Source organism: Watersipora subatra, chromosome 9 (genome assembly GCF_963576615.1).
Source record: "Watersipora subatra chromosome 9, tzWatSuba1.1, whole genome shotgun sequence".
Taxonomy (NCBI): domain Eukaryota; kingdom Metazoa; phylum Bryozoa; class Gymnolaemata; order Cheilostomatida; family Watersiporidae; genus Watersipora; species Watersipora subatra.
In genome coordinates this window covers 12677004-12702310 of record NC_088716.1, presented here as the reverse complement: position 1 = coordinate 12702310, position 25307 = coordinate 12677004, and the positions used below count along the sequence as shown (strand labels likewise).

The 25307-nt window shown below is 35.4% G+C and overlaps 1 protein-coding gene across 1 annotated transcript in view; it reads left to right on the top strand.

The window, feature by feature from the left end:
* The first annotated feature begins 277 nt into the window (after positions 1-277).
* The window catches only part of LOC137404793 (DNA polymerase theta-like), a 50187-nt gene continuing 25157 nt past the window's right edge, over positions 278-25307 (top strand). The window contains exons 1-16 of the mRNA XM_068091025.1: positions 278-402; positions 1608-2379; positions 4212-4397; positions 6640-6852; positions 7379-7557; positions 8418-8498; positions 9295-9504; positions 10340-10573; positions 11635-11803; positions 12757-12916; positions 14035-14221; positions 16694-17768; positions 18194-18526; positions 19401-19588; positions 20834-21017; positions 22552-22764. Of these exons, the coding sequence (XP_067947126.1) occupies positions 292-402; positions 1608-2379; positions 4212-4397; positions 6640-6852; positions 7379-7557; positions 8418-8498; positions 9295-9504; positions 10340-10573; positions 11635-11803; positions 12757-12916; positions 14035-14221; positions 16694-17768; positions 18194-18526; positions 19401-19588; positions 20834-21017; positions 22552-22764 (4495 nt within the window). The 5' untranslated portion in view covers positions 278-291. The remainder of the gene's footprint in view (positions 403-1607; positions 2380-4211; positions 4398-6639; positions 6853-7378; positions 7558-8417; positions 8499-9294; positions 9505-10339; positions 10574-11634; positions 11804-12756; positions 12917-14034; positions 14222-16693; positions 17769-18193; positions 18527-19400; positions 19589-20833; positions 21018-22551; positions 22765-25307) is intronic.

Below are 25307 nucleotides of genomic sequence, written 5' to 3'. Positions count from 1 at the left end.
TTGCTTTACGCCTTATATTTATTATAACTATAAACCTGTTTCTCTTGGTCTTCCTCAAACAAAACCTAAATTCAAGCTAAGATATAACTTAAATATATTGGTGAAAGTTCATGCTTTATTCTAGTACAATTATCTTGGTTTACTTGTCTTATGTGTCTTGGCTGTTGTCTTTGCAGAGTGTCGGACACATGTGGTGTTTGGTGAAGAACTGGCAGGGAGCTTTTTAATCATGTGAACCTTGCAAGCATTAGATGGCTGCTGCTGCTTTCCCACTATTTAGACCAGCCCAGAATGTCACAATTGAACAGGAGAAACAACTTAGACCTTGCTTCTTGGAACTTGCCAGATGTAGTCATAGATCATTACAAGAAGCAAGGGGTTGTGCGAATGTTTCCATGGCAGGTGAGTGAGATGATGTGTTATTGTATTTGGCACAAGCAAAATGCTGTGTCAGACATGAGCTTAGGTTTCTATTGCAGTTATTGACACTGATGCACTTCAATAAAGCTATTCTAAGAATAAATACCAGAAATAGAGGACTTCTAAACATCTTTAAAAGATTTTTGGGTAATACATGTATCTCTTTTTTGAGATAACATGTATACGCAATAAACATTTAAGGTTATATCTATATAAGCTTATATCTCTATTGCAGTTATTGACACTAATAATAACAAAGCTATGCTCAGAATAAATACCAAAAGTGGACAACTCTTAAGAACATCTTCAGCTATTCTTTTGTAATGCTATATCAGACATCATGAGCTTTTGGTGTCTATCGCGGTTTTTAATACTGAAACAACAATTAGGCTTTATTCTAAAAATAAATACCAGAGGTAGGCAACTCTTAAACATCTTTAGCAATTCACTTTGTAATGCGTGCATACGGTGTCAGATATAAGCTTAGATGTCTATTGCAGTTATGGACACTGATTGTAAACAATAAAAATAAATACTAGAAGTAGACAACTCTTAAAAAGATCTTTAGCAATTATTTTTGTAATAGCCAATTCATATTGGTAAATCCCATGTTGCTATTGTAGGTGTGTGCGTGTGTGTGCGCGTGCGTGCGTGCGCGCGCACGTGTATGTGTGTGTGTGTGTATGTGTCAGGCCGATTTTATCCAAACTTCCATACATGTACTTCCGTCAAGTCACTAGAAATATTTGGTTTCAAAACTCCATCTAGTTCCTGAGAATCAGTCCTTAAACAACAACTGTGAGCTGTCTCATTGACAATGAAGGAAATCCCGAACTTCACCATCCTTACTGCTAGTCAGATGTAAGCTTAGGGGTCTATTGATAGAAAACAATAAAGCTATGCTGAGAATAAATACCAGTAGTAGACAACTCTTAAAAAACATCTTTAGCAATTTTTTTCATCTGTTGGCCAGTATTTAGGTGGGTTTGCTGTCATACTAAATATTGCTTAGCTATGTAGGCTCCAGAAAGGTTGATTTAATACTTTGCGTAAAAAGTCCATCTATTAGTTTGTCAATTTTTGTGAACCTCCCCATTTTTCATTGTTCTATGTGTAGCTCTTTTGGTCTATGATTCTGGCATAAGTAATTTCTAATACTTATTGTCATTTAGTTTTGTTTCTATTAGGCACAGTGTCTACAGACGGGGGCTGCTCTACAGGGAGGTAACCTTCTCTACTCCGCACCCACCAGTGCCGGCAAAACTCTGGTCGCTGAGATTCTCGCCCTCAAGAGGATTTTAAAGACGAAACGCAAGGGTATATTCATCTTGCCCTTTGTCAGTGTAGCCCGTGAGAAGATGTTTTCTCTTCGAGCACTATATTCGGGTCTTGGTCTAACTGTGGGTGGATTCATGGGTGCGCAAACACCTCCTGGAGGCTTCAAAAAAGTAGATATCGCCGTTTGCACGATAGAACGAGCGAACAGCCTTATTAATCGCTTGCTGGAGGCTGACAAGCTCTCTCAACTCACCGTCATTGTAGTCGATGAATTACACATGGTTGGAGATGCGAGTAGAGGGTGTCTCATAGAACCCCTTCTAACTAAAGTAAATTTCCATGTGACAAAGTCTATGAATGGAGAAAAGGCGGAAGACAACTCCGTACAAATCATAGGAATGAGTGCCACCTTACCCAACATGCATTTGTTATCTAAATGGTTAAAAGCTGATTTGTATTGTACGGACTATAGGCCGGTGCCCCTTACTGAGTATGTGAAACTAGGCTCAAGCATATTGGATGCACAGCTGAAGTATGTCAGAGATGTAGAAGTGCCAGGGGCGTATGATAACGACTCAGAGATGATCGTCAATCTGTGCATCGAAACAATCAAACAAGGCAAAAGTGTCCTCATTTTCTGTCCAGCTAAGGAGTGGTGCGAACGACTTTGTACGAACATAGGTCAGTATTTCTTTTACCGTGTGACAGCAATTATGGTGGTCACAAAATACATTTTAATTGAAAAGGACAGTTGAATTAAGTGAATCATTGAAAATGTGAGTGAGGAATTCCTTGAAGATCGATTGTGATGTCTACTGAGCTTACTGCAAGCAGAGGCTGTGTGTTTTTTAAGAGCCCTGTTGGGTTGGCGGTTTTGGATGGACATGTCTGAGACCAGTTCCAAGTGAACCCTAGCAACCGGAGACATGCCTCGCTGCAGAGAGCAATTTAAGGTTTGGATGTCATTCCAGTCACCAAACAGTGGCCTTTTTGGCAATTAAACCTCAACCTGTTGTTGCATGTCACCGGGTCTAGACCACTAGACCACAATCGTTGAACATAATGGTTTTGGATCAGTTTATCCTCATATTTATATATATATATATATATATATAAGTCTCAATGTCTGCCGTTTGGTATTTCCAGCTGTAGCTATAAAAATCTAGGAATTAAACATCCGCATTATGCTGGATTTGATCTCGGAACCTCCCGTTCACCAGGTGATAAACTGACCAATTAAGCTCACCAATAAACTCACCACGAAATGCAACAGATTCCTTAGGCAATATGAGCAGTTATCTCGGTTAAAATATGCATAACACTCTGCCTTATGCGATGTTACCAAAGCTTGCTCTCACGGCTCTTATTAATAATTTTAGCAATACTGATAATAGCCTACTCAAATTAGTCATTGGTATTGAGCAAGGCTAATGTCAAGTGGCAAGCAACTGCATTACTTTCCACTGTTTATAAGCTGTTTTTTAATACCCATGCAATGCCGGGCATTCGACTAGCGATAGGTATAGAGCAGAGCTTCATGACGTTGACAGTTTTTCTATGTGTAAACGGTTGATTCAGGATTTTTTAATGTTTAGTCACCAGTAGCCAACTTGTTATGATATGTTTGTGTGACCGGAAGTTAACCTTGTCTAAAGTTACTCACAAGATTGTCGATTTGTTGTTGTTATTTTGTTTTAAGTTATTTTACAAATAACTTTGGCATAATATCTCAGAAATAAGATATTTGCATTTGACCTTGAACTTGATATGTGGATATCTACTTTGCCGTGTATGTTAAAACCATCATATGTTGGAGCGAATATTTTTATAGAAATACATTGTAGTTTGTTTAATTCATTCCAGAGCCTTACATTAATTATCTGTGCTTCAAGTAATCACCTACAGCATTGAAAATTCATGATGTATAAAACTGTAAATGACTAATTGGGATAAAATATTATTAAAGTAAGTATTCAGTCCAAAGAGCTTTTTATTGTTACTTTTCTTTTGAGACATGTGAAGAGAAATGTAGACTCAGCAATGTGTAGGTTCAGTAGGTACATGACATGACTTACCCTAACTTGTATAAGATATAATTTAAATTAACTTGATTAACATATCTTGTATTATTTCTGCTTTTTATTTTTTCTGCTGTTCTATTTTTTCCCTAACAAAACTGTAATGTTCTGAAAAAGTTTGACGTCACACCTTAAAAACCACTGCATATGTTGCACTGCGTCACATTGAAAGATTTATATGTAAATTAGCAAGTTGAGATTGTACCGTATGTCATTAATGTTTACTTGCTGCTTGAACAGAAAATCATCATTAATTTTTAACTAGTTCGGCTTCAGTTTGAGATTAGCTAGGCATAGAACCATGATAGCCTTTCAAAATTAAAGATCTCATACTATGTTTCGCTAGTCATTTTTAAAAGCGAGCTATACTAATCTGGTTTACATGCACTTTTGAGCTTTTTTAGCATAGTTGATATTTTACTTGTTTTCATATAGCCAGGTCTCTATATCTGATTATGGCTGGTAAGGTGGAGACATCCGATGTGTTGTGTGAGCCGGTTACACAGGCTATAGACAAGGAGAGAATTCTAGAATTGCTAGAGCAATTGAAAAGGTCACCCGCTGGACTTGTCGAACAATTGAGGATTTCCATATCATATGGTGTTGCATTTCATCATGCTGGTAGGTATCGGTACCATTTGAAAAGCTTTTGCATTCAATTAATTCTAAATATAATATAGAATTAATTGCTACAATTATTAGATATTCATCACATGCATTAATTTTATTACTCAGTATTTCAATGTTTGGACAGACATTTCATTGTTGGCTGGTCAAAGTTTTGTTATGAAGGTAAACTTTGACCCATGTAGGTAGGCACCTTTTACTGGACAGGTGAATATTTTTCATGGAGGTACATATAGGCATATTATCCTGTTAATGAGAGCTTCCTATGGGTAAATATTTCATTGAGTAGGTAGGTATTTCATGTTATGGGTAACCATTTTAGCCTTGTATAGGATAGGTGTTTCCTTAAACATTGAGCTAGAAGAGTATTACATTGTGCAGGTAGACAGATCGTCTTCTAAGTAGGTATTTCTTTGTTAGAATTTCCTTACACTCAGTGAATCCTACCTTTTTCCTACAAGAGTTGTGTAGCTTTTTTGTATTCATTTTTTTCCAACTACTATATGGATTATCATTTTCATTGTTTTAATCACATACCTAACACTTGATTTTTTCTCAAAAGTAAAAATTCACTTAGCATAATAAATTTAAATATTCAAAGATTACGAAGTAATTTTCAACCGATTCAGAAACTTTTTTGGGTCTCTTTTTAAACCAGTTGATATATGGTGTGTTTAACGGTTCTAATTTCGCTTGGAAAAAAACACATCAAATATTTACTAAAACAACTGAGACCCTTATCAGGCTTGCTCTATCGCACATTTGAACATTTACCCCACAAACCTCTGCTTTTATTATATAATTCTATGGTTAATCCCAAACTTTCATATTGCATTGAGGCATGGGGCAATGCACCTCCCACCCATCTTACAAATTTAATAACACTTCAAAAACGCATGATAAGAACCATTCACACGAAACCCTGCCTCACCCACACCAAACCTCTTTGCAATCAACATCCATACTACCTATCAGTTCACTATATTCATACAGCATTATACTTTTAGCTCATCAAGAATTTTATTTTAATTACGGTATATTACAATCAAACAGTATATCACACAGTATATCAAACTCGATTCTCAAAATTCTGTCTAAATCTTCTGCAATCTTTTTCCCGTGCAGGCCATTGCATGGTAGGATTATCAACAAGCCATTTTTTGGAACCAACTCCCTAATACTATAAAAAACATATAGAGGGTGGCCAGTTTCAAGAAAAAACTTAATTTACATCTTTTAATCTATATATATTTCTCAAAGTCCGTTGTGTGTCCGTGTGTTCATCGGAAATCTGGCTATAGATCTTAAAATCTTAGAATAAATATTCCGAATCGAAGAGGATTTGAAATCGTACCAAGCCGTTCACCAGTCTGACGCCTTGCCCACAAGACTACGGAAGTCAATTTGCTAGCCTGCCAATATAAGTCATTATATCGGAGCAAAAACTAACTGCTTCGCGTGTGACGCGGCTCATAGCATAACGTCACGAGAAGCTGTTTGCTCACATTATTAAACTGCCTAATAGCAAAACTCTCACTACTTCTCATTGTTTATAAGACAAAAAACTTTTCTCATGATATGTAGTTTGAAAGTTAGAATGGCAAATGTTGTAATATGTTAAATACAAATCAATTTTCTGTCCAAATACTCCTCTATTACACGGGCTACGCCGGGTGGCACAGCTAGTAAGTGAATAAAACCTACTTACACATAAAAATTTATCTTGATTAAGTGATGACGACAAGCCCGACGCCACGACTAGCTATGCTAATGCGTATAATGGGCTTCATCACTCTTTCAGCTTTTTGCTTCTGTTGAATTACTACTGTCGATCAAAATAAATCAAAAATCAAATTGTATCTTTTATTTACGAGTATGAACACCATTACTTTCACTAGGGCTGTTTAGTTTTTTCTAGGGATTCTATAGAGTGTCTAAACATACTACTTGTATCTTTAGGTATTAAACTGCTGCATTACTACTGTTTGGTTCGTAAATCAATGGAGATTATATTTTTATATTGAATAGGTACATGTGCATGCAGGTATGTCATTCAGTGTCTGTGGGTAGTTAAATATGCACATTTTATCCCACTATCGTTAAACCTTTTTTTTGCATTGTGTTTCTGTTATGTGACATATTTGGGAATGGTTGTTTTTAAATATATTTATTTTGGTAGAATCAGCCGTATTACCACCATTTACCTCTAGCTGAAAAGAGTGTATTTGTTATGAAGGTTTAACATTGGAAGAAAAAGACATCATTGAAGGAGGGTTTCGCAGTTCAGTCATACGTGTTCTTGTTGCTACGACAACGCTCTCCTCTGGTGTGAATCTACCTGCTCAGAGAGTTATCATCAGATCTCCTCTGTTCATGGGCAAATCTATGGATGTGCTGACCTACAAGCAAATGGCTGGTAGGGCCGGTCGTAAAGGAATTGACTCTTACGGTACGTGGAGCTCAGGCTAAGTTGGATACTCACGTTTAAGACTTCATATTGAGATGTTTACGGATTCACAAATCAGTCATTTTCTTAGGGTTTTCTACGATTCTCAAATCGGCCATGTCTCAGGTCACCTAGAGAAATAGCCTTAATGCACAAGCCTTAATTAACAAAGTCGCATGAGCCACTTATTTTTTAATGTGTTGATAAAAAATAAAAAATAATTTTTTCATTATAGATTAAAAAAAATTTTTTTTTAACATATATTAAAAAATTTACTATTTAATATATATTAAAAAATAAAATTAGTTTTTATTATGTATTTTATGATAAAAAACAATTAATTTTTTTGTTATAAAAAAATAAAAAAAAATTTTTTCAAATTATTTTGAAAAAAAATATTTTTATTAAATTTCTCATTTTAAATTTTTTTTTAAATAAAAAGTTTTATTTATTTTTTATTTAGTTTTTTCAGTTTATTTTTTTATTATTTTCTTCCGCTTATTTTTTTAATATATATATATGTATGTAGGAGAAAGCATACTCATATGTAAGCCAACTGAGAAGCGCCTAGTAGCTGACCTTCTAAACTCAGAGCTTCCTGCTGCAACAAGCAAACTCGTACGACGAACTTCTGATGGTGGTTATATTCTTCGTCCAAGTGTCCGAAGAGCTCTTTTAGAAATGATTGCTAGTGGAGTCGCTACAAGTGTGAGTATTTGGACTATTATATAATCGTCACTATCTCAGGGTCTACTGTTTTACTAACTATAGCTTATGGACCAAATGTTGTCCCAGTTTGGGTGCTAGAGGGCAACTTTGTACTTACTTAATGTTTTTGGTATTTCATATTATGAAGTACTAAACATTCTTGTAAAACCATCTTCTTGGTTGAATAGAATTAGGAACAAGATTTTTCATTGTTTTTATGTTTGCTTGATATTTTTTAATTGTGTAAGCTGGTCATTTCTGTTCGTGTAAGCTTTGCGCTTTCTGCTTCGACGAACCATACTTTTTGTTTGTGTAAAAAAATGTGCTTTTTCTTGTTGTTATTTTTGTTTGAATGAGCTTTCTGTTTGTTTCTTCGTGTACGATTTTTCGGTAAATATTTAAATATTTAAATTTTGATTCAAATCAAAATTTTGATTTAAATCAGAATAGAGGTGTTTGGGTAAATTTTTAAATTTTAATATATAGATTGATAAAAAAACTTGTTATAATAAATTGACAAACATCATATTTAAAAAAAAATTATAGCATATTTTCAGTCAACCATTTTGTTGTACAAAAGTTAATAAAAGTTGTTATTTTCGAGGAAATGAAAAATTTCCATTTTATAAATTTGTTTTTTGTTCAGTTGTCGCTAATGACTGTACGATGAAAGAAAGGACAAACATTAATACCAAAATATAATTTTTACAGAAGAATTGAAGAAAAACTGTCCAAGTTGATAAATTGCTCATCGGTTAGATAATTGTCCTTTTATATGTTTATAAATCTAGTCTTTCTGTTTATCTTTGATACATCCCTTGGTGATGCATCGGAAATTCTCCAAGTTTTTGTTGTTGCAGGTAGAGATGATACAGAAGTACATTAGCTGTACATTATTAGCTGCAGAAATAGATTCAAATGATGGTAACGCCTCACAGCTGGTAAGTAGTACACACCAAACATGATTTTATAAGCTAAAACTTAAGGTCTAAAGAATGTGTTTTATATTGGGAGTTGTCAACACATTGGTATGGGAAGATAACTTTCCTTGTTTGAATGTACTTCAGTTTGCACTGGCTATGTCTAATGTTGAGTTGTTCATTTTGAGGCTTTGCTGAACACTTCTCTATAAATGTCTTGACAAGGAGTGTAAGTTATAAACAGAAATATATCAATTGTACAAATTTTCAAGCCATATTTTATGAGAAAACATATGGTAATTTTTCATCAAAAAAGTACTAGTATTGAGATGAACATATTTGTACGAGTTCGACAAAAGATTTTGTGATTATTTTAAATTGTTAACTTTATGGGCCACTTGATTGCATGACTTCTACATCTTTGTTATCCGCGGAAGAAAACAAACTTATCTAAATGATGTTTTATTATGAAAAGAATTTCTTTATATTTAAAAAAAAAAGAAATGTGTCAGTAATGAGACAAATCTTTTGATCAAGTTGAAGCACCATTTAGGAATGTTTCAAATCATTAATGAGTGGAATCGTCTTCTCTCTATAGAGATAGTATCTAATTGGTTTTTTCCCCTTTACTTCATCTTATAATAAAATTTTATTTTTGTAACAAAATAAAATACAATAAATTTTTATTGCAGGTATCTCTCTATGGTTAATCAAGCTAGTTTGTCTTCTTTACTTCTTGTGTTATAAATTTTAGCGCATCCATTTTGTCTGTCAGCGTTGGTCAGCATTTTGCTGCACTGCTTTATTTTGGCTAAAGGTAGAGGATTGTTTGGAGTCATTGAAAGATGACGAATTCATTAACATCGAGAAAGGAGAGGATGGGAGTGACCTCTTGACCCCAACTCAGCTTGGCCGGGCTGTTTTTGCTTCATCAATGAACCCAGATGACAGTTTGACTATTCACTGCGACCTCAACAAAGCTCGCAAACAGTTTGTACTAGAGAATGAGTTGCACATGGTTTATCAGGTATAACTCTATGTATATTTGTCACCGAGTGATAGCTTTATGTTTTCTGATGTCATAAATATCATATTCCGTTATTGATCTCACTATTGGTAGGTTACTGTATAAATTAGTATTACTAGGTGACATGGAGTTAATATATCACTGTTGCCAGGTGACATTTTGCATATATATAATTATTGCGCGATAATATAACTATTGCTTGGTAACACATAGTTTTGTGTTTTGTTGTTGTTATGTAACTTACTGTCTATATATCTGTTGTAGTATTTGTATATGTAGTCCATATCATTATTTTACATTCATGCAATTAAACTGTATTCCTGGAATACTAAAAGCATTTTTAACATCCGGTATTTGTTGAATAAGTAACTCAAAACACAGTCCTAAAGATTTGTTGGTTGCTATCACTTTAACAAATGTGCGCTGTTAACTTTCAGCAGGATCCTATGCTTTTAGATATTATGGACATGGAACATGCGCTTTTTAGCTCATAGCCTGTGTACCAAACTGTTTGCATATTATGAAGCAAGTCATATTAGAGCCGCTGTGGCCTAGTGGTCTAAATCACCTGACCTGCAAACGACAGGTTAGGGTTCAGTTCCCAAAAAGGCCACCAGTGGTGACAAGAATGACATTCAACCTTAAATTGATTTCTGCAGCTTTGCATGTCTTCAGTTGTCGATGTCTTTTGCCATTGGACTCAGACATTCCAGCAAAGATCAGAGAGCCATTGTCTGTTTAACAATGCTCTTAAAAACAACCACACAGCCTCTGCTAAGCAGATTCCATACTCGATCATTCGAGGGATAAATATAGTTAACCTTGAACTTGCCAGGTCACACCTATCAACTCCATACACAGTGACCTAGATTGGGTGAAGTACCTGAACCTTTGGGAAACACTTCCAGGTGACCAGCAGAGGGTAGGAGATTTGGTTGGTGTCAGTGAGAGATTCATCATGCTCTCTCAACAGGGGAGACGACGACGAGGGGACGATAAGCAGTATCGCTCTTTGCAAATTCATAGGCGTTTTTACACAGCACTTATCTTGCATGACCTTGTAAATGAGGTGAGTTATGTTTTTACGGCATAACTCAATGAATAGTACAACTCTACAAGTAACAAACATAACTCTATGAATAGCATAGCTCTATAAATAACAAACATTACTCAATGAATAGCATAACTCTACAAGTAACAAACATAACTCTATGAATAGCACAACTCTATGAATAGCATAAGTCTACAAGTAACAAACATAACTCTATAAATAGCATAGCTCTATAAATAACAAACATAACTCTATGAATAGAATAACTCTATAAGTTAGTAACAAACATAACTCTATGAATAGCATAACTCTACAAGTAACAAACATAACTATGAATAGCATAGCTCTGTAAATAACAAACATTACTCTATGAATATCATACGTTCATGAATAGCTTAACTCTATGAATGTTAATCTTGGTCGATGTTTATAAAATTGGGGGTCTCAAATTTTTCAATTTTTGAATATTTTATCATTTAAGTTGAAGTAAAGCCTTCAATTCCTCTTGTCTACGAGTTAATACATCCTGCCAAACATTAAGCACTTCCTCATTCAGGTTTTGTGAATTTTCTATGACATGTAATCTCAATAATATTATTAAAATTGTATGACAAAATTATATTACAAATGTTTTTTATTAAATTAATAATTTTTTGAAAGTTATTTTTTGAGTTTTGTTTCTTTTTCAGTTTGAGCTTTCTCAAGCAAAACTTGTATTTTTTATGCCATTTTACGGTTTGTGTTAGAGTTTTAGAGTTCGATAGCATGCTTAGCACTTAGCTTAAAACAGTTTCGCAATCAGCCTTGCTTACGCCACTTAAATGATTGGTTTAGTAGCTCAGTCTACCATTTGATTGTCAAATTCTGTTCAGTAAACTTTAACATACTAGTGGAAACATGTCATACGGGAAATCCACGATGCGTGTTAAAGGGAATTCTTAGTGATATGTGAAGCTACAGACAGCTCTGCTAGTGGAAGACTTGTTTATAGGCAAAAAAACTTTTTACTTGGTGTTTTCCGGTATCTATTATATATTTCTGCGGAGGATAATTTGATGTCTAAGTTATTATTTTGCTAGATGACCCTAATGGACATAGAAAGGAAGTATGGTGTGAACAAAGGCACCGTGCAGGCATTGCAACAGAATGCTGCCATCTTTGCTGGCATGGTGTGCACCTTCTGCAGTAAACTTGGTTGGACACCTCTCCGGCTCCTACTCGCTGACTTTCAGCAGCGACTCGACACTGGTCAGTTTGTATGGCGTTCTTAGAATTTTTAATACTTTATGAATCTGTAGTTTGAGGTTTGTTCAACTGTAGTTATGAAATCTCCGATACTTTTTATAAATTTTGTAGTATCTTTGACACAAGCATTTAATGGTTTGGATTACCTTGTACTTTATAACTAGGATTATAGTTGGTAACTGATGTGAGCTGATGGCAAATCATTTGTTTTCTCCTTTAAGAATTACAATTATATTTGGTATCAACTAGTGACAGAATAAACAATAATAGCACTAAACTTTTCCTTAGCCACTTTTTAGGCCATTTTTTGGTAGTCTCATGCTATTTGCGTTTGGCAGCGCTGATGCCCCGTAATTGCGCTCACTTTACCTGACTGTTGACATGCCACGACCATTGAAATCAGATAGCTTTCCTGACGTGTAACCTAATCAACTTGCTGGATAACATTTGCAGATTAACTTTATTATATCAAGCATCCCTGACTCAACATCCCACACATTTACTAAGTCATGGACACTCTAGAGCACTTGAAGCGTGTCATTTCAGCTCAACTTACAAATTTTACTTATTATGTATGTTGCGCACTAAATCATTTTTATGCAAGGCTGGAATGTTTTGTCTGTTGTACTTGTGCACTTCTCTATGTATTGTGGGGTTGTTATGGGGAACTTGAATGAAGTATGTAGCTTGGACGCTGTGCGATTACAGAAGAAAATTCTTTATTTACACAATTCTCAACTGTTGTAGACTATTTTACTCATTTCATTTGAACTCAGTTAAACGAACCCCGTAACTACTATCTGTCTGCCTTTTCGACTGTTTCATAAATTTTACGCTACGCGTGGAATCTGCTGTATCTGGCAGTCGTATGAAATCAATCGCAGGTAACTGGTTTTTTTGTCATTGCTAAAGTTTACTGTTTCTTGGATGCACTTTATAGCTTACTGGTTTGTCAGGTGTGAGGCGGGAACTGGTTGACTTGGTAAGGATATCGTGTCTGGACAGTAAGCAAGCGCGACACTTGTACAACTCCGGTCTGCAGACGGTTTCCGATGTTGTTAATTCGAATGTCGGGCAAATCTCTCAGCTTCTTCGATCTTTTTTGCCTTTTGAAAGGTAAGGCCTGAGCTCTATAATTCTTGCTTATATTTGCAACCTTCTTTAGTGGAAAATGTTGATTTTTCGCTAGAGAAGGTTGTCTCATCTCATAGCATAGACTTCTGTACGCTACACTTGCGACATGATTATACCGCTAAGTGAGTTCGGCTATCTGCTTGTATCCACTGATGATGTTGGATAGTCTCTGTGGCATCTATGCAGTCTAGAAACATTCTAGTGTGATATATCTATGTTTGGAGTTGCCTTGTTGGAAGCACTTGCTCCGGTGCTACAATGACTAGGAACTCTGAATTGGCCATTAGATTGCCTTTAACTACATATATGTCTGGTGGAGGTCATATATATACAGTATGTACATGTGTATATATGTATATACAGACACTTAAGTTTAAAATCTATATACAAAATAAAAGGGTTGTTTTTATATCTCTGGTGAAGCAAAAATTGGAGATTTCACATGATCTGTTTTTACAGTGTTGTAATAAATTGTAAATAAAATGGAAAATTGACAAATAAGAGATGTTGCTGTTGTTTGGAATATTTTTATAGTGAAATAATATGGCTAGTAACAGTGTATGATTTCACTTTTTACGCCCAAATTTTTCAAGAATATATTGCTGGAGAGCTCAGGTTCGATAAGTACACGCCCCTTAGTTCATCGTTTATCAGAATTGCTGTTGGGGCTAACATTAGGTTTAACAAAATCATCAGGTGTAAAAAAGTGGTTGGTTAATTGTTAGTAACAAAATGTTTTTCAGTTAAATGAATTAATAGTTAGTTACATAACCATAAAGTCATGAATTTCAATTTACTGTTGACCTGCTTGTCGATTACAAATTACTTCACGAGGAAATAACTCCCGATTGTAATGAAGTTGTCTGTCCCAGAATCATTTTCACTCAATACTTAGATTTAGATATTGTCACACTTATAGGGTTTCAGCTGATACATTGTTGCACAAGAGTTGGTTGAAACCTCAAGAAGTCAGTAAAAGGAATTTATTGGGATTTAATTATATTTATAGGAATTATAATATTTGTTCAATTTACTTTAAACGTATATCACTTCTCTCATCACTATATTTCTAGAGCAGTTGTTGCTTTTGTTGTTGTTAGTTCAAAACAGGGATATGGAGAAACGGAACAAGAACTGAAAGATCGTAAAGCTCGTATGCTTGTTCTCAAGGGAAGAAGCAGGTCAGTAGGTATAACTGAAGCAGCTCAGTTGATCATGCAGGAAGCGCGAGAGGTGCTGCAAGACGACCTTGAAATACTTGGAGTTGATGGAAAAGTGCGAATTCTGGTCAGTATTAACATCAAATTAAGACCCTTTTTTTATTGACCGATTTAATTCTGAGCAAGTATATGAAAATAATTTAGATCTTTTATAAAGATTTTTGTCTCGTAGAGTAGGCAAAACTCCACAACTAAGTTCTGGATAATAAAACTGTTATGCCTTCCATTGTTGGTTCTTAATTCATCTTGTACAAAAGTTCATTGTGATGGTTGACACTGAATCTATATATTCAAACAACTCATCAAAACTCTAACAAAAACTAATTTATCCGAAGCAAAGTGTTTAAAAGTTTTTTTCAAACATTACCACTGATTGGTTGGCCCAGCTTGATATGTAAGCATATCAACTTACCTTTATAACAACCTGTAATTGTACATTTTTTGTGCTAAAGTGAACACATAAAAAGTTGAAAAAGCAAAATTTAAAGTTAGCGTTTTCATTGAGAAATTGGTAATTTTTTGGACAAAAAATGGTGTCAATAGAATTGGACTGCCTTTGTACAGTTTTAATAAGGACAACTTGATAAAGCATTGATAACTAAGAAAAATTAAAATTTTAATTTTTTTAGAGTTATTTACTTTTATTAATTAAATAAATAATTCTAATTTATAAATAATATAATTTAATGAATTTATTAATAATTTATTAATAAATGGTAATTAATAATTACCATTTGTTAATTATTCTTATAATTTTTTTGATTTTTTCAAAATTTTAAGAAAATGTTTACGATGAATTGGTAGCAACAACTAGGGCTCTCAGGCAACTGGACAACAACAAAATAAAATGGAACATTTTTACCTCTGAATCACACAAAATATTGCTTTGACTTGTTAAAAGATATAATTTTCTGTGAATGTATTGCTCATGAATTCGAGTTTATTGCATGGCACCTTCTATTAAAAGCATCAATACTGTCAATATTACGTTGCTATTGCTATAACTTAAAGGTTGACTTGCAACAAAATTCACATTACAGTTATTTGGTATCAAAAGATTCACCATGTTTTACTCTGTTTTGTTGTAGGTGCCAAATATGTGAAAATGTGATTACAAGCTCTTAAAAGCTCAAAAACGAAAAGCCGACCGCCGTAAATTGGAATATCTTTATTTCGATGACGTAACCATGAAATTTGGTTATTGTCTTGTCACGTGATGTTCTCATGTGAATTGAAAGGCCAATAAAAAGCTCAATATAAAACTTATCGTAGCACTAGTTTTTGACAAACACTTCAGGTTTTACCGAAGACCCCGTATCAAATATAGATGCTCGCTACTTTACAGTTTTGTTTCGGCATTATTCAATCGTCAAGTCGTAATGTGATCATGTGACCCAATACTTCGCAAATAATTTTTGCAGCACTTTTCGATTATCACAGGTGACCAACAGGCTCGTCATGATTATCAGACAATGATATCTACTCCTTCGAGGTAAGGCTAAAAAATTAAACAAATTTTTACGGTAAGTTATAAGGTATCACTGCTAAAAGTGAGTAGTGACAGCATTACAATGACGATAAAACAGATGTGTAAGAACAATAGACATAGTTTTATTGAATGCGTGAAGTATATTTGTGAAAATATTTCGACGAATAAGATTGCATGAAAGTGTAAACAGAAACCATCTCTCACAACTACGTCACATTTGAGCCGTTTTGGAAAGAGAATCCAAACTACGATGGTCTCGTGTGGCTGCAATTAACTGTTTGTTTTTGAGCTTTTAAGAACTTGTAATCACATTTCCACATATTTTGCACCTACAACACAGCAGAGTAAGACATGGTGAATCTTTTGATACCAAATAACTGTAATGTGAATTTTATTGCAAGTCAACCTTAAAGGATGAGCAAAGTTTAATATTACCTAGCCACTATGGAAATATGGAAGCAACAATTTTTTATGTTGGTTATACCAAAAGAGGCACATCATAATTTGTTGAACGTAACACAAATTATGCAAAAGTTTTTAGTATTATATATATTATATATATTACCATATAAATTATTTGTTCAAAATTCTCACATTCTACCTCCTTCTGGTCCAACCACACTCATTATGTGCTGGAGTATTTTGTAAGTTATCTAACTGAACAGTCGTCTGAATAGGAACTGTTAGTTTTCGATTGATTATTGGCCAATTTCTGATCGACGAGATAAACAATTGCCACAAATGATTGTCTGAACCTAAAATCTGGACCTCTTCAATACTTGGGCAGTGTACTTGTAGCATAAGTAAGCAATGGTTATCATGGCATGCTGACTCTGTGAGTAGGCAGTTTCGTTACAACTGTGCAATCAATAAAGTATTTGTAACATTGTTGGTCATTAATCATTAGATCATATTCGATAGTTATAATAGGTTGTTAATGTGCAGAATCAAGTTAAATGAAATCGTAATGTTATTAATCATTGACGATAATAATAGTATTACTAAGAATCAATATAGTAGTATTAATTCTTTTTATGTTTGTTTTTAAAGAAGGGTGAAAGCGATTCATCAGTGTTGTCTACTTCACAAACAACTGATGAGAGTGAGCCTGGCACAGACAAACAAGTAACTACCACAATACCTGTTTCTCACCAAACAGACAGCAAACATGCTGGAGAGGCAGCCGATAATACTGTTGATTGTGCTGATAACCCGTCCAGTAGCAGATCTAGCCTGGGTCATGAGCGCTTGGAAGAAAAGCAGACGATTCCAGATGGCATTAAGAAGTACAATCAACTTTTGGATAATTTCGAACGATCTGTACCGTCTGAGAATATTTCCTGTACTAGTAGTTCATCGCTAGTTGAAGCAAACGCTGGTTCTGTAATAGTTGACCAATCAAAATTGATAAGTTCAACTGCCAACCAATCACATCCAGATGTTCCATCGACTTCCCTGTCAAAAAATAGTGATATATTTGTTAAACGATTTTATTTTGGTAGCCACGCAACGGACCAATCAGAACCCAAGTGTTTAACAGTTAGCCAATCAGATGCTCACAATTCAAGGATTGGTCATTCTGATGCTACAAGCTCAACTGAGCAAGATGAACCCTCTCTTTCGGAATCTGCAAACAGCTCTTCGGTTCTTTGGGAAGACTCATTTTTGTTTCCTTCTCAAGAGAACCGAAATGAAAAAACGCCTGAAAGGGTTACCACTCCAGACTGCTCTGTTAGTCTTAGCAGTAGTCTTTGTTCTTTGGATGATTTACCAAGTGACCAATCAGTGAAAAAGAGACGTATTGTTAAACGCCGAAGTTTGTCTCCGGATTTAACATACACACGCCTGAAACCTCATAAACGAATCCGAACATCCACAATTAAAAGACGGAGCAGCCAGCTATCACAACAGAGTGGTGCTTCTCAAGACCACTCACACAGATCTCATTTGCCGGAATATTCTTCAGCTAGTAATCCTATGGTACACGTCAACCAAAGTTTATGTCAGGATGCTATTACACCTATACGAAGCCACGTAGACGAGTCAAGCATAATTAGCAACCACCCTTTTTCAACAGAACGTTCCGGAAACAAGTCGGCATCAGATTCAGCTGATCTATTTAGTAGTGAGTATTCCTTGTTTAAATCAACTCTTGGAGGATTTCGACTGATCTGTACCATCCAAGAATATTTTTTGTATGTTCAGTTCATCAGTAGTTGAATCAAACGTTGGTACTGTACCAGCCGGCCAATCAAACATTGGTACTGCACCAGCCGGCCAATTAAACATTGGTACTGTACCAGTCGGCCAATCAAACATTGGTACTGTACCAGCCGGCCAATCAAACATTGGTACTGTACCAGCCAGCCAATCAAACATTGGTACTGTACCAGCCGGCCAATCAAAATTGACAAGCTCAACTGCCAACCAATTACTGTCACTATATATTGGTTATTATTTTGAAGGGTCAGACTTTATAACAAGCTGTGGAATTTTACACTAGTCTTTAACTAGTGGCTGACCGCTGTCCACATAAAATATATCTTTTAGAATCTATGGACAGTTTGATTTGGAGTCCTATGCCAGACTCGACCTGTGGCACCCCAAATAGATCGTTACTAGCCAAGCCTGAGAGCAGCCCTGTAATAAAGAAGGAAGAGCCTGTACCTGATACATTAGACAATCCTAGCAAGCTACAAACGACCCCAAAAATTGAGATCGTTAACGTTTCACAGTACCCCCAACTATTTAAAACATTCTTGTCTGATTGGTCTGAGGCTACAGAATACTCTCTTAGTTTAGCCTGTGGTGAAAATGTTGAAGAGGTGACGCAAGATCAAGATAGTATAGGTTTGCACAGTTCTGATGCTAAAATTTCTTTAGGTGAGAGAACAGCCTCCTCACTTACATGTATGCAACTGTTTTTTTATCTTTATTGAAACATTAATCTTAAAAACAAAGCTCTGTAAAAATCGGTATTCAGTCTACATTCAGCTAGGATGAGAAGGAATCTTTATGCGAGCAACTAGTATCTGTCTACAGTAATGGTTTTCTTCAGGGCAGAGCTTCCGATGCATTAGTTTGAAAATGGCTGTCCATTTCTATGGTTACTGCTGAACACTGTTGAGGCCTGATTCCGTATCACAAAATCAGTCAACTTTAAAGGCTTTAGCCTTTTGTGATTCATAAAATGTAAATTTGGTGTTTTTCTCTTTTGTGGAGACAACTCCACATATGCAGCAACTCCTGGCTACTAAGTAGTTCAACTTTCGCGGTTTCTGTGCTTTGTGGAATCAAAAGTATTTGTGACAAAGTAAAAAAATCCATAAAAGTAAGAAAAACTAAAGCATATCAAATATGTAAATCGCTTTAATGCTTCCGCAAGCATCATTTTGATAGCAGTCATCGCTGTTTTTTTGCTGCCTTTAATGAAGTGCTTGTGACACCCATCATCTGCCTTTCAAATGTTGTTGACCCTCAAAATTGTCTAATGAGTCTGAGAAAAAGATGAAAAGGTTTACGATTAATAAAATATGACTTTATTAGATATGAGTTTATTAGTTTCTATTTCACGGATTTTCACTTTTCATAGGGAGTTGTCTGTCCCTTCTGGATTTACTATGGAAAAAGAGAAATAACTGTAATTGTTGTGCTAACTCCTGGAATTTAACAGCCGAGTAATTCTTTATGCTCAAGCAGACTAAAGATATTTTGATTTTTATTGCGTTTCAAAACAGTTATTTCCTACTTCTAACAGGTGAGAGACGTCTTTCTAACAGTACCTCGGTCTCACCAGAGGGAGTTGTACTGGAGCAGTATGGTGTGGTTGTGGTAGGCGTGGCTATCACTCTCAAATCTGTAGTCTATTACATAGACCTCTCATCTGATGTTGAGCAGAAACTTGATGCCATCAGGAAGATGTTAGTACTCCCTCACTCTACTAAGGTAGCTACTTGGGTTTATTGATTGTTGTCTGTAGGTATCCAAGCCACGTTTGACATGCTGGCTGTCTAGTGTACTATTGGTCAGTCAGTCACATGATGGTCCTATGGCAGATCTGATACTTTTTCTAAGTTGTCATACCTTGTTTCTGAAGAAAATTTTTTTCATGATTATTTTTCAGCATAAGAAGTAAAGCATAATTTGACAAGTTAAGTTGGTGTGATGCTGCATATATTAATATTATTACCCTGGCAGTCTAGAATACTGTGAGAGACCATCAGGTGTGTTTATAAAGTGCAGAGACTAGTTATCTGTACAATGTCTGCGTGGGTGTTTGTTTGTCTACCAATCTGAATGGCTTGAGTTCGAATCCTGTACAATGCAATCTTTTTTTCTTAACCTCCAACTTTGGCTTCTGAAGGATAGACTGTTTTTATTATAGTAAAGATTCGTTTTAGTGATAATTTTTAATTGAATTAAATTTAAACCTTACCTGACCACAGTTAGTTTTGTGTTCTTCAAACACTTTAGATCATAATTTTTAAGCAAATCTTGAGAACTCATCAATTTTTTTGTCATTTGATAATTTTTTTTAGTTGCTGTTTATATGCAATTTATTAAAGCAAAAAAAGGTACGAGCATGTTTAAAGATAAACTTGTACAACATTTTTATAGATTTTATCAAAAAATATCAGTATTTTTCAATCAGATGCGATTGCTTTTGATGTTTGAGGTGACCTGACTGTCAGGATGTTTCAAGATTAAATTCACCAAACCTTGGCTATGGTTAAAACGCTCAAATCAAGCGAAAGTGCGGTTATGACGTCTATTAATACTAGTTGGAAAGAGACCGACAGGATAGAGACGCGTAACGTTGCAACTTGAACGCAATAACTGATATCAACGATAGCTGTGAGAGCAGCTAATGATGTCATTACGCACGTATTTCTATTCTTAAACACGGTCAGGTTTTGTTGATTTTAATCTTGTAACATCCTGGCAGTCAGATTACCTGAAATGCCAAAAACAATTGCAAATGTTGAGAAATATCCATACTTTGTGATAAAATCTATTACAATTTCATGCAAATTCATGTTTAAATATTTTACCTGCTAGAGCATGCCTACATATGTTAAAACATGTTAATTTTTAACATATGTTCAACATATTCCATTTGTTAACTTGTTTGACATATGGAATATGTTAAACATGGTTGTGTCTCATTTGCTCATCATCTATCTCACTCAGGTAATGTTTGATGGTAAAGAGCATATGAAGAGACTATCAGCCCTACTGGGAACTCACCTTGACCTAGGGCCTGTTCTTGACCCAAAGGTTATCGTTTGGATGCTTGAGCCTGATGCTAAGGAGTATAATCTGCCCGGGGTGATACGCAAGGCAGCGCCCTGGTTCGACTCTGTTTTTACTAAAAGTATGAGTTTTTAAATTTATTAATAAGGTTTGACATAAAAATTGATGTTTTGTAAAAAAGTATTTCAACTAGAATATACGGAGTTATCTTCTCTTTCAAGGTTTTAGTCATGCCTGAAAAGTTGAAATTAAAATATTTAAAACAAATAAAATATTTCAAGGTCTAGTTAAAACCATAGTTATCAAAGAGTGTTAATGGTCTCTGTCAACATTTACTATCCAAAGACACCTGCACTTGTCTAGATTTAATGAGTATACAGTTCATCCTCTGGATGCAATTTTGATTCGTTCCAGTGTTGGCATCGTATGGTGAAAAAATCTTATGTAGGGCCATAATAATTGTAATGAAACCATAATAATTAATAATGAAACCATAGTAATTATATAATGCAAACATACCCTGGTAAATAATTATCAAAATTTTATATAATTACTGTACAAGTTAAAAGTTAGTAACAAAATAGTATGTAAACCTTAGTAATTATAATTACTTACAGTAACTTTATTGTATTTAGTGGTTAAGATCTGCAATAACATGTAACATTGTAATGTACCATGTGCAGTACATACCAGAGGGAGTTCTTACCTTCAAGACAGACGTACGTATAACATAGACTTTGAATTCACCTCAAATATGTTTACCTTACTAAACACACTTAAAGCTAAGATTTAGTGTGTATTTTCAACTATTTTACTGAATTTCAACTTTTTATCAATAAAATTTATCACTTATCAGTGTCTGTCTTCGCTTTCACCATAAATTTTAGCGGACTTGTTTAAAACCTTTTTTAACCTAATTCGGCAAGAAAACCCAAACGATGCTGTTATCGTGATGAAGTGGATTTTTGTTAACAGGTTTAGGAAAGTTGTCTGACCATTGATTTTTTGTTTGAAAGGACCACAACTCCAACTTTGCTAATGGTTGTAAAGGGAAAATATTACCATTGTACGCACGAAAATTGCTGAGCTGAGAGCAGTTGGCAAACAGCATTTCGGTATCTTTGAAATTGAGTGAAAATTTTGTTGAGTTTGTATGGTGAAATGAGATTCGTATGGTGAAAAATCATCACGTTCCGCTTCGTAAGGTGAAAAATCGTATACCAAGGTAATCGTATCCTGAGGGTGCACTGTAGTTGCTAATCTAAAGATAGAGTATACAAAAAAGATATGTGTATAATAAAGAGCGATGCAGTCGATCTGTGTCCTTTGGCTGTGGTTCACTCTGTGCTCCCTGTAGAGAGGTGTAGCTGTCCATCATATATTCATGCTGGCATTGCCCACTTTTTGGGAATGGCTGGTCCTTTGTTCAGCCAGTCAGTTGCTTGTCTAATCGGCTTTTCCTTTGGCCAGATGGCCTGGTCTAGCTGGTCCTCTTCTTGGCCCAGCCAGCTACCCCCCTCCTAATATAAAACTGTAAAAATCAAGTCATTTAAAGTCACTCTGTTAGTGCCAAAAACTTGGAGCTGATTTTGGTGGCTAGCATCAAATTTTTAAACCAATTTTATTACACTGTAACTCTTTGGTATACATTGTAGACATCGGTGCTTGCGTCGGGAATGGCAGTGTAGGTCTGACACCTCATGCCAGTGCGTCTCCTAGACTGAGGGCTTGCTACGAAGCACTGGCTATGACGGCTGTTCTTAAACCTCTCCTTGCAATGATAGATAAGCAAGGGCTAAGGCATGCACTAACAAATGTTGAGATGCCTCATTTAGCTTGTCTAGCCAGGATGGAGTCTGATGGACTCGGTGAGTGATTTTATCATGTGAAGAGATCATTGCTTCTGCCTTGCAAAGAGATATCAGCATGTAAACTCTACATTGTTCTAATGTTCAATTGCTTTGAATTAAATATTTCTCTTTATATAGACTTTTATGGGATTGTTGGTAGAGGTATTATCATTTGTAATTTTAGTTGCACTGGTATATTTGGCAGTCTCGAGCACCATGAGAGCTTGTAATGAGTAATCACTATATACATAATTAATCCATGAAGTGGTAAGGCAGCTGGGAGGTGTAGCGGTTAGAGCGCCGGATGGTACGATGGAAGGTCTGAGTTCAATACCCGTGTATTTCTAACGTTTTTCTAACGTTTTCAGCATTGCTTCGGGCAGGCAGACAGACGGGTACTGCTCTTATTGTAGTAAAGACCAGCTGTGTTCCCAGCGTTGCACGGGTATTAAAACTCAGCTTATAAATAACTAGAGGTAATGAAGTTACCTGCCACTTGCTATTGGCCTGGCGCATTGTCAATGGCTAAATTGAGTAAGCTTACTAGTAAGAGCTAAATGCTTGCTCTCACGGAGAGCGGTAGCGTAGTTTCACCCACATAGTGACATATATCTCCCATTGAATTCATCAATCTCTCATAGCTAAATTGTTAAAGGTTGACTTGCAACAAAATTCACATTACAGTTATTTGGTATCAAAATATTCACCATGTCTTACCCTGTTGTGTTGTAAGTGCCAAATATGTGGAAATGTGATTACAAGCTCTTAAAAGCTCAAAAACGAAAAGCCGCCGTAGATTAGAATCTCTTTATTTCAATGACGTAACCACGAAATTTGGTTATCGTCTTGTCACGTGATGTTCTCACGTGAATTGAAAGGACAATACAAAGCTCAATATAAAACTTATCGTAGTACTAGTTTATGACAAACACTTCAGGTTTTACCGAAGATCCTGTATCAAATATAGATGCTCGCTACTTTACAGTTTTGTTTCAGCATTATTCAATCGTCAAGTCGTTCTCTGATCATGTGACCCAATACTTCGCAAATAGTTTTTGCAGCACTTTTCGATTATCACAGGTGACCAACAGGCTCGTCATGATTATCAGACAATGATATGTACTCCTTCGAGCTAAGGTTAAAAAGTTTAACGATTTTTTACGGTAAGTTATAAGGTAACAGTGGTAAAAGTGACAGCATTACGATGACGATAAAACAGACGCGTAAGAATAATAGACATAGTTTTATTGAATGCGTGAAGTATATTTGTGAAAATATTTTGACAAATAAGGTTGCAAGAAAGTGTAAACAGAAACCATCTCTCACAACTACATCACATTTGAGCCGTTTTGGAAAAGGAATCCAAACTACGGCGGTCTCGTGTGGCTGCGATTTTCTGTTTGTTTTTTGAGCTTTTAAGAGCTTGTAATCACCTTTCCACACATTTAGCACCTACAACACAACAGAGTAAGATATGGTGAATCTTTTCATATCAAATAACGGTAATGTGAATATTGTTGCAAGTCAAATTGTTAAGAGGTTTGCCTGGTGAACAGGAGGTTCTAAGATGAAATCTTCTGCGATACAGATTTTTCTTTCCAATAGTTTAATAGCTGTAGCCGGGCATACCGGGGGACATATACCCACACATACACACAAACTTTCAGATTTATATAGACTAAGCGATAACTGCCGTATTTTCTAGGTAAATCAGACACACTGATTCCGATTTTGTACTCAAAATAAAGATTGATCCACTAACTTCCAAAGTAATGAAGGCTTTTTTAAAGCGTTTTAATATCGGTCTCGAAGACAACGCAATCGGCACAACAAGCTCCGCCCATAAATATTTGATGTAGCCTAGCTTGTTAGGAACGGAAGTTAGGGATGTTTAGTCCGATTTAGAATGATAAAGATGGGTGTCTTAAAACCCATTATTATCTAAATTCAGCCTTCAAAATAATCTCAGTATTTTATGGAAGGTAGTTAAACCATTTAAAATTGCTCGTAGCTTGTTACAGGATGTTCAATAGGCTGAACGCCGAAAAAAATGAGCTCAAAAAAACCGTGATTTTATCACAAGCTAGCGTCGTTATCGCGCTTTTTTTGAGCTCATTTTTAAATATGCCATGTTAAATAGCTTATAGCACACATAGTGTAATGTTATTCAAAAGGTTCATGCAATGGTTGTCATGATACCAAAAGGTCATCTTGTAAGAGCAGATTACTCCTGAAACACCTTTGTTACGTGAAATCCTTCAATTCAGTAAACTTGACTAAATGCTACATTATTGTTACAATAAGTTAGTCTGTTAAGAATTATAGTTGTTTTTATGCTAACTGATATGGCCATGGTTTATTACTGCCTTTCATTGGTTAACCACAGTTGTGGTTTGTTATTTCAGCTCCACTCATTGGTTTGATTAGAATTGATACCTTGATGTGGTCACCATGTGATTGTGGATTTAAATCACCTATAATTGGTTAATTGTGGTTTTATTGTACAAATTTTTGGCAAAGAAGTATTACAGAAAACTTTGCTATAATAGCAGCCGTGTCCA